At 51.9% G+C, this 10,423-nt stretch overlaps 1 protein-coding gene across 3 annotated transcripts in view; it reads right to left on the bottom strand.

Annotated features, from left to right (window-relative positions):
- Positions 1 to 4,016: 4,016 nt before the first annotated feature.
- NATD1 (N-acetyltransferase domain containing 1) overlaps positions 4,017 to 10,423 on the bottom strand; it is a 35,780-nt gene continuing 29,373 nt past the window's right edge. The window contains exons 3-4 of one of the 3 annotated variants that reach the window (XR_010591209.1): positions 7,511 to 8,842; positions 4,017 to 5,496 (exon numbers count right to left, since the gene is read on the bottom strand). Coding sequence is in view for 2 of the 3 variants with exons in the window: in XM_005289051.4 (XP_005289108.1) it covers positions 8,726 to 8,842 (117 nt within the window). In the remaining variant the exon portion in view is untranslated. Of the gene's footprint in view, positions 8,843 to 9,519; positions 9,705 to 10,423 lie in introns of those variants that run through there. The other 2 variants (XM_005289051.4, XM_042853112.2) reach the window with 2 other exon arrangements.

Genomic DNA, 10,423 nt, shown 5'->3' with positions numbered 1-10,423 from the left:
AATTCTGGGGGACAATGAATGACAAAACAGGGAGAGGCATGGAGGTCAAAGCAAAGGCTGCAGAGAGGGACACTGAGCAGAGAACTCTGAACACCATCCCCTGCTTCATGAAGGGCCCCCAGGAGTCAGTGGATACCATCTGAGGAACTCTGCAGTAGAGGCAGGATTGACGCTACACTGCTGGGAACCAGGTTTTGTTGGAATTTTTGGGGCTTCAGTTCAGTGCTGCAGCTGTGAAAATGGCACTGAAAAGAGCAACAGAGGGCTGCAGAAAAGACCGTTCCTGAGCTCAACACCCTCCATTGTGCTGTCGCTTAAACCCAGGGAATAAATTATTTTTCTGGTTTTATTTAAAGAAATTCCTTTTTATGTCTATTTTTCTGGACAAACAACAAGGAAAACTTTAGGGAGGGGAGAGGGGACAGCACCCAAGATGCGAGTCTTGGGGTTTTCACTTGCAGGCAGGTATGGTTGACACATGCAGATAGATTACAGTGTGAGGGAGAAGGATGGAGGGCAAGCAGGGAGCTGGGGCCCTGGCAGGGGAGGACAAGTGGGTGACAAGAGCAAGCTGTACTGTGTATGGATACTGTTCAGATGATAATATTTGTGCCTGAACTAAAGATTCATCCCATCTTTTGGCATGAGCATGGAATCTCTGGGAATAAGCCTGCCCTTACAAAAGGAAGTGGACTAGCTGGTTTAGCACATTTCCATCTCCGGTTTCTTATGATCCCAAAACCTTTTGCAGATTTAATAAGCTGACATATAAACTTGGCAAAAGGATGACCTCACCCACCCACTGAAATGCAGCCTCCCACAGGGTGAAACGGGAGAAACACCACCACATAACAGATTAGGAGACTACAGGGTCTACAGATTTTTTGTTTGTTTGTTTGTTTAGGTTGCCAGCTGTAAATTACCTGAGATGGAATTTGGCCAGGATGCACCTACAGAAACCAAACTCACCTCAGACCTTCCAGCACGTACTTAGCGCAGATCACGTGGAATAGAAACAGAATAGAACAGGAGGCCAACTGTAATAGAAAGTAGGTGGAAGGAGTACTAGTGCTTGGCCACACCCTACCTACCCTCCATCACGGGCCAGTACCACTCAGGAAGTCGGTAGTGCTGGTGTGGAAGGGGGTGGGATCAGAGCAATTAGGGGATGGGTTAGATTCAGCACATCCTCTCAACAGCCTCCCCTAGCAGAACTCCCATGGAAGTGAGAGCTGCTATCCATCCCCTGGTGTAGGCACTAAGGAGAGGGCAGTATTAGGAACAGCACCCATCCTCCCTGGGGTATAGGCCCTCTGAGAACAGTAGCCTTGTAGGTTGGGCAAGCTGCAGTTTGCAGGGGGTGAATCTAGTCCACTGTGCTAAAGAGGATTTTTTCTGTCATTGACGCTTCCCCATCTCACATTACAGCAACACAAAAGTCATCTTAAACAAGATTTTCCAATGAAACAACGTCCTTTTCCCCAACTGCAGCTGAGTTCACAACATCTGCAGATAGGGCGGCCAATCCCAGCTAAAGACCTTCAGTGGGGCGATCCCTGCCCTGCCCTGTCCTCCCACTCCCCTTCCCCTCAGCAGCAACAGCAGCAAAACTCCTCCTGGTCCCTGGGGTCCCTTCAGAGATGGCCCAGCACTTCTCCAGTCCATTTACAGATGGCTCAAAGGGATCTGCTCTCAGCTTCCCTGATGTTGCACCTCTTCTCCATGGATCTGACAGTGCTCCCCAGGACATGCCGCCTTGGAGCAGTTTGGCCAAGGTTCAGGAATAACAGCAGAGCCCTTCCCAGAAGTTCATTTTTACTTGCCTGGCAGCAGCAGTTCGCAGCCTTTGCTGCTTCCATCACAGCATCAAAGAGAGCGACCATATCAGCTTCTGCTCCCTCCGCACCCACCAACTGTCCTGTTTAACAGCCACAGCACCTTCTGTTCTAATGATCCACCATCTTAAAGGGACTTTTAAAATTCCTTTCTCCTGCTGTTTCAGTCTATCTGCAGGAAGAATCTTTCCCCCAACTGCACCTAACTCCTACAAAACGTGCAGTGAGACCTTAAGAGACTATAAGAGGTCAGGCATTGGCTTTTGGTACATGTGTGAAGTGACTGAAAGTGCATTTCAGCATATTGTAAAGATGTCTGTATATCTCCCTGTTAGAAAAATACCGGTGGTTATCAATAATGGCATTGATGAGCAACAGAATGTAAATAAAGATAACGTAACAACCCACAACTTTACAGGTGTTGGCACATAGGGCTTAGTTATGACATACATAGGATAAGTTCTGATTCCTTCCAGCCGAGGGCAGTGGTGCATATACACTCTAGCCGTGTCATTACAAACAACATGTGTTTAGAACATGCCTATAACACTGCAGAAGTCCATTCACTATAGACCAGGGGTTCTCAAACTGGGGGTCGGGACCCCTCAGGGGTCACGAGGTTATTACATGGGGGTGGGGGTCACAAGCTGTCAGCCTCCACCCCAAACCCTGCTTTGCCTCCGGCGTTTATAATGGTGTTAAATATATAACAACGTTGTTTAATTGATAAAGAGGGGTCACACTCAGAGGCTTGCTATGTGAAAGGGGTCACCAGTTCAAACGTTTGAGAACCACTGCTGTAGACTGTACTGTCAAACAGCGACATTACCCTTTGTGTGATGTAGGGTCAGTGGAAATAAGACTTTCTGGAATGTGGAATGTAAATAGAAAGAGTGTAGCTAGCAACATTCCAGCTTTTGTGTTATAAACCAACCCGACAAATACGCAGCTCGAGAGGTGCATCGACCAAAACCTCCGGTGCGTGCGTTTGAAATCCAAGCCTGGAACCAGACCTGAGTTTTGCAAATGACCACCGGTTTTACAATGGATATAATCAAAACCCTACGCCCAGACACAACCCCGCTTCCCCAGCCTGGGGGGGGGTGGAGATCCGGCTTCAGATTCTGTGGCTTGCACCCGGCTCTTTTTGAAACAATATCATAAAAACAACTTCTGTTCTGGGGGCCGGGAGACCAAGTACTTGAGCTGTGTTCCCGGGGCTTGTGATGGAATTTCCTTGTGTGGAGCCTGCTTGTTATCCTTGCTGTGTAAAAATCTACAGGGAGTAAATCTTTTTCTCCAAGCTATTGAAATATTATGCATGCATTCTAACCACTGAACACAAGAACACAGACCCCCAGGTTAAGGGACAGGCTTACGACTTACCAGGCCCTTGTAGGAACCCCCGATGATGAAAATTGGTCTTGGTGTCCTTCTTTGTTATGGTCCTGCTGCTGGATGGCAGGAGGGTCAGGCTGTGACTCCGGAAGCACTGAGCTTGAAGCAGTCATTATGGCCCAGTTCCTCAAAGGTATTTAGAAGCCTCATTTCCACTGAAATCAATGAGAGTTAGGCTTCTAAATACCTTTCAGATTCTGGGCCTGGGTGCGTACAGCCAGCCTTAACTATGACCTCGAAATAATATTCAACAGCTTCAGTCCACAACTCCTTGAAACTGGATGGGTTCTTTGCAAAGGAGAGCCTCTCCTTCCTCCCCATTAGTTGGGCTTGGGTCCCTGTCTTCAGGTAGGGTGGTTTACCAAAGAGCCTGGGTAGCCCTTGTTACAGGAAAGGGAACGACAAGAGCAGTCACAGAGCATCTGGGAATATACCACACCATGTTCAGGTCAGCAGCTCAGCACCGGGACCAAGCCTCACCTCTTATAAGGAAGTGTCTTTCTGAATAAGAATCCAGCTATGTACTTATATGTCCTTCGATGCCATAGTTTCTGAGTACCCCCCATCATGGATTTATCCTCCCAACAGCCCCTGTTGGATAGGGAACTAGCATCCCCATTTTGCAGATGGGGAAATGGAGGCACAAACAGTGACCAGCCCAAAGTCACACCAGGATTTTGTGGCAGTGTCAGGAATTAAACCCAGATTTTCCAAGTCCCAGTATCATGCCTTAATTACAAAAATAGCCGTCCCTTTCCCCAAAGCAGGAGCAGCCCCCATCAATGCAGATTGGTTAAGCCACATCTTTTATTGTATTGTATTCCATGCAATATGTTCATGTTTAATAGTATGACAGATAGGGAGGGAAAATGTTAGACACAAATGAAAGCAGAAAGGACATTTGTGTCAGGTCCTGAGTAGGAAAGGCACATAGTTACCACTGAATTCAACAGGGAAAAAAAAAAACCTAGACAGCGGGAAACACAACACTGGAGGCCATACGAGAAAGAGGGAGCTTCAAATTGGTTGACACGGAAGTCAGTTTGACAATGTCCTATATATTCCTTAGGTCTTTAGTTCAAGTGAGCTTTGTGATGTCAACACACCCCTGAAATCTCTTTCCCATTCCTGTTCCAAGAGCGTCTAGGAGTCCGAGATCCCCCAAGTTCAATCAGCACCATCGAGCACAAAAGGTATTGAGGGGACTCCTTCCCACAGGGATGAGCTAGGAAAGGATGGGTGATGGAAGTGGTGTAGGGAGAGTCTTCCATCACCAGGGACCTGCAGGTCACATCCAGCTGCCAATGATGGATTATTGTAGCATGGAGGACTGCAGCAGCACCAATGACTTGCCTTGGCTAGTAGGTATTGCTATTCCCAAACATCAAATAATACCGGAAATGAAAGGTGGTGGATGGATACAGCAGTAGAACTGTGAGCACAAACACTATCAAATGTCTCCATGGTATCAGAAACAGAAATGGTGACAGCACCTCAGAGTGAAGCAGCAGCAAGTCCCTGTACTGCGCTTGTTTTAAGGCAGGGGTGGCCAATCTTGATCTGATCTAGGAGGCCCAAGGTTCCCATGGAAATAGCACAATAGCATCACATGTGAAATGATAACACCATAGTCCTCCAGTGGGCATTCCAGCAGGAGACATAACTTTGCATGTCTGGAAGCTGTACACCCAAGAGAAGTTAATACCAAAAGTGGGATGAAGTTCTCAGTGATGGGCTTGGTCCAGCACTTTGCTTCTACAAGGCAGCTATGCGGGCAATTCTCAAGCAACTCTGCTGGACCACTGTTACAATAGTGTCTTCTCATCTCAAGCAACAGGAGAAGGAGATGGTGATGAGCAGGGCAATTCTACCATTCTTCAGTTTTGGTGCAGCCAGATCTGTCCCTGCGCCCATCTTAACTAGGCCTTATCTGTATTTTGCCAAACACAACTCTAGTGTGTAGCACCTTAGATTCCTCTTGAGCACTGGGCCTTTAACTCTATACCCATGGTGCTTTGCAGATTCCCCCTACGATTTCCTAGACGCAGCAGTCAAGCCCCAGTGCATCCGAAGCATGGAGAAGTTCAGGGCAGTCTCCCCAACAATATACTACCACGGACAGCACGAATCTGAGGCATTTCTGTCACTTTCATCGGCCTTGTTAGACAGGACAAAGGTCCATTCACTTGGGAAGCTGGTGTTGTGACAGGTCTGAGGGTTTTTTCCAGCCAACGATGTTGCGGGTGGGAGAAGGGGTATGAAGCTGAGAGCGACAAGGAAGGATTATATCAGAGCATTGTCAGTTAAACCACGCCAGTTAGATTTCAGCCTGTCATTTTAAGATGAGTGAAGGAACTGCTGGTGACAGCACTGGTGTCTGAAGTCCTAGGTCTGCAGAACAGATACTGTCTAGTTTGTAGCAAGGCAGACTAACTGCAAAGTAGCCCACACTGAGCCTCAACCTTGGCCTGGAGTCTAAGGAGCATAGTTCAGTCTTCATGCTGATTCAGTCACTGGATGCTCTGCTGAGACGGCCACCAAAGAGACCAGCTGAGCAGCCAGCGATGAGGACACCTGTTCTGTACCGCTGAGCTAAGGTCTAGTGAAGTCAACAAGAGTCTATCCATTGACTGCAGTGGGCTTGAGCTTAGGTTCCAGGAATCCTCTCTACACCCAACTCGTTTCACTTAGACCCCTGAGCAGTGATCAGATTGTAACTTTCAGTAGGGTGGATTTGAATATGGCCCAGCAGTGAAAGGCTCCGTATCTCACTATCAATTGCCTGAGACACCCACCCCCTGGGCGCTCTGTCACGCAGAGAACAGCATCGACACCCCTCCTGAGTGCCATTCCCTGGTTCTCTGGAGTCTATCTAGTGTCCTGAAAGACGTTTAATGAGCCCTGGCTATATTTTGGGCCTCTCAGTGCCATGATGCTGAGTGACAATGGGACAACACCTTGTCACTAGGGGAAGATATGACAACGCTGAGCCATGGCACACAGATGCAGTCACCAACCACTGATGCAGCATCAGGCTGGGAGGATGCAAGCTGTGCATAGCCATGGTTCAGTATCTGAACTGGGTTATTTCTTCCCCACGTGCCAAATAGAAACAGGTGGTGCCCCGGCTGTGTCAGAACAGCCTGGGAGCAGCAGTGAGGGGCTGGTTAGCAGGAACTCTTGATCTGCTTCCTCACTGCCTCACATGCCTGTGCACGGGACAAAACAGACCTCCCTTGCTTCCGCGGTACGGCATTTCATGACTTGTGAGGGAGGGAAGAATAGCAGTTTAGAGACGCTCGGCTGACTGGTCTGTCGCTGCAGCAGAAGCCAGCACCAGAAGGGTTAATTTAAAAATATAGTAACTGAAAAAAATAGCAACTCGAATGAATGCCGGAAGACGTATGTAATGTCCAACAAAAGCAAATCAGATCCCATAGGCCAGGCTCCCATTAGGAGTTAAGGACTACGGCCTTCAAGATCTGGCCCGGAGATGATAGGGTCAACTCCAAAGTGGTGTTGCCATTTCTGTTGGAGTCAATGGGTGTTGGCAATACTCAGCACCTCTCAGGATTTAGCCTAATATAAATACAGGAGCTCCTTGCAGTTCCCATTAGTTCACTGCAGCCCTTCTAAATCAGCAGGATGAGATAACTGAGGGTGCTGGGGGAGAGTCGGCTACAAGTTTCACCCATGCAAACCCAGTGACGTTCCTAACGTTGCCCCATGTGACTTGGAGCAGAGCGCGGCCCTCCACATCCCAAGCACCGAGAGGTTCCTGAAGGGTAATCCCCCTCCCTCCCCCCCTCCCCCCCAAGTCTAAATGATCAGTGTGAGAGACTGGGATGTAGCAGAACACACCCCTCGCTCCCCACCTGGCATGTCAGCCCTCCGCTGCTGCACGAAAAGGGGAGGACAAAAGTCTGACACCTCCCCCTTGGGCGGGCAGCTCTTGGATTCAGCCGCCAGGGGGCCCGGGTTCCCTAGCAGTAGAGGTTAGCAGACAATGCCGGGTAGGGGAGCGGAGAGGGAAGTGACCAGTGAGTGATCCCTGTGCAAACCCCAGGCCTACGCTATTGACTGAACGGCGGTGGCAGCAGCATCTCTCGACTCACGTGCTGCATCTGTATCCCTGACCCCCGCCCTGCAGGGACGTTCTGCTCCTGGCCCCAGCCTCCCAAAGGGCAGGGGTGTGGGGAAGGGGGCTCAGTAAGTCAGTGGAAGAGCAGAGCTTGGGCAGGGGAGTCAGCATTTGGCATTGAATGCAACAGCCTCACCCCTGCTTCTCCACGGGGATTGGACGCATTCTCTTCTCCCTCCCTCGGGCTTGGCCTGAACACCTCAAGGATTATGTCCTGCTTGGCTCAGCGTGGCGTGTACGTTTGTGCGCTTGGCTGGGATGGTGGCACCTGCTTAGCTCATCCACGGGACCCTTGTGTTCCCCTTGCTGACGGCGCCTCTGTCCCTTCCTTGTCACTCACCTCCCCTCGGACTCCGAAAGAGGCAGAGAAGCAAAGCCCGCGGCCATGGCAGGCATTCCTGTCCGTTACTGCTCCAGCCCCAGAAGGGAAACGTCCCCCCCTTCAGGGCGGAGTTGAGGATCCAGCAAAACGAGAGACTGGCTCAAAACACTCCTGTCCATGATGGAGTTGAAAAGTTTATAACCCTTCCCTTGCCCACACCTCAAGCTACTGGGCTACTGAAAGGAGGTCTGGGCTGAGCCACTGCTCTTGAGCACCCCTCCGCGATGCTGCCCGCCCCTGACAGAGGCTGACGACAGACCATCTCACATAGGTCCCCTTTCAGGGACAGACGGCATCAAGGCCCCAATGGCTCTGGAGCATGCAGAGAGAGTCCCCTAAGACCCAATCGTCCACCCTCTGGGACTCGATGCTAATGCTCCTTGCTTTGCCCGAAGGGAGCTAACCGGCCGGAACTCGCTCCTCTCCAGCTCCCGCCCACACAGCAAATGGCACCGGCTGGGCTTGTCAGGCTTTATCATCGGACTCTTCCATCCCCGCCGTGACGAAAGGTGGGTAAGACCCTGCCCCTCTCCACAATCCCCCTTCAGCTCAGGATGGGTTAATCTGCAGCAGCCCCACACGTTCCTGGAGGAGAGGTGGAGCCCGATGGCTACCCCAAGCCGACATCCGCCCGCCGGCTTCTTGCTTTCGACGAGCCGCAGGGGTGAGGACGCTGCTGAAGGAGGCCGACAGAAGCCATCGCCTTCCACCCCATGGCGCGGTGACAGGGGAGGCTGCTGTCAACAGAACCTTGAGCCAGCCCAACCGTGGAAGGGCCCGGCTGCTGTGCATTACCAGGGCCCCGGTGCTATTTGGGAGGGTCACAGTCCCCACGTCCGCACTTACAAAAATAAGGATTCTGAGAGCGCGTGGGGCTTCCTGAGACCGCGCAGAAGCGAAGGCCGCATCGGACAGTCAGGGGCAGGGCGTGCTGCTGCCAGAGCAGTCCGGGCTCCGCAGCCTCCTGCGTTAAGGCTGTAAGTGTTCCAGGTACTGCGGCAGGGGGTTCTCCTTGACGTATTTCTGAATGTACCAGCACGTCAGGTGAGCTCGTAGGTCCTCTTCGACCACAAAGTCCAGGGCTGCCTAGAACCACAAGAGAGGACAGATGGGTTTACAAACGCCACACTCCCCTTGGAGCGAGCTACGACAGGATCCTGGCTTATACCTGACTGGCTGTGACCATGCAGGGGGGAGCGGCCCGAGCACCAGGGAAGTTACCTCAGGCCTCCTTGAGAGCTGGGGGCCCTTGGGCTGGTGCCATGAAGGGAAACCTGCCTTGATCTGGCCATCTCTCAATCCTGGGCACGCCGAGCCGTTTCAGTGACAGCCCCCAGTGCCAGGCAGTAGGCCACATGCTCCCCTCTGGGGTGAGGAGCAGGGGGAGCAACTTGGGGCAGAAAAGCTGAACTCTGCCCCCAGCAACCGCCCCTCTGGGCAAGGGGTGGGGCGCAGCACAGATTGAGCTTTGGAGGTGGAGCAGCCATAATATATGCTTCCTCGGGGCTATGTGGAAATCAGCCGAACCAGCAGCCACTTTCTCCTGCGCAGGCCACTCCTTGCATAGGGGGGCCCAGGTAGCCGCTGCCCAGAATGGACGGCCATTGGGGGACAGCCTGGCACTTGCATGACGCTGCAAAGGCCCCTTACGAGGGACGATTCGCTGGTAACTCACAGAGTTTCCCCCCTGCCCCCACGTTTGGGGTTGGGGGCGCCCGTGGCGGGAACGAACAGCCCATTGACTCTCTGAACCTGCTGCCCCAGCAGTTGTGCTGCTAGGTGCCTGTATGAAGTTGGCCTGTGTTTCTCACTGCCCCATCCTTCTCCCCCTTTCCCACACATGAAGCACTGATGGTGAGGAAAGAAGGGGTGGTGCTGGAGCCCCTCAGCATTCGAGCCCCCTCCAGGAGTAGCAGTGAAGTTGCTGCGGTGGCAGATGGACCCTCCGCTGCACGTACGGGAGAAAAAAACGAATGTGGTTTTAGCTGAGAATGGGGTCAGGAATGGGCAAACTCCCCCACAGAGCGAGGAACCCGCCTGCTGCTGCTTCCCATCAGGCTGGGAAAGTCCCTGCCCCTTTCAAAGGTAGCAGCATCCCTTTCCCGCTTCCATGGCCCCATGCAGACAAAGGAAGCTGCTAATTGTCCTCATCTCCCCTCTGTGTGATGCAGAGGGGCGGGAGGCAGCGGGATTACTGCTCTGGAAAGGAAAGCGGCAGCTCAGGAACAGTGGGGTGGCTGTGCCTGCAGTCACAGGAGGGTGCGAGCAGAAAAGCAGTAGGGAGCTAATCTCACTGGTATAAACTGGTGCTACTTGCCACAGTGTGTGCGGACAGGAGAGAGCTTTTCCCCCGCTTCCCCTTTGAATGATAAATAGGAGACTAAGCGCTTTAAAAATGTGTCAGCGTGTTCCCTGCTCATTAACTAATTAATGGCCGAGCACCTGGGGCGAAAGGGGCAGGGGATGCTAATCTGCAGCCACTGGACTGATTCTAGGATGGGAGGAAAAGCATCTTGAATGTTGCCTCTCCGCCACATGCCGGGGGGTCTCCAGCGGACCTGTCAAGGGAATTCCCCAGAAGCAGCAAGCTAGCTGTCAACTCTGCCTGGACAGTCTGTTTAACACAGCTGGTCCCACGTGCTGGGTTCAAAGCTACGCACCCCCCTT

Source organism: Chrysemys picta, chromosome 10 (assembly GCF_011386835.1).
Source record: "Chrysemys picta bellii isolate R12L10 chromosome 10, ASM1138683v2, whole genome shotgun sequence".
Taxonomy (NCBI): domain Eukaryota; kingdom Metazoa; phylum Chordata; order Testudines; family Emydidae; genus Chrysemys; species Chrysemys picta.
This window is presented reverse-complemented; position numbering and strand designations above follow the sequence as displayed.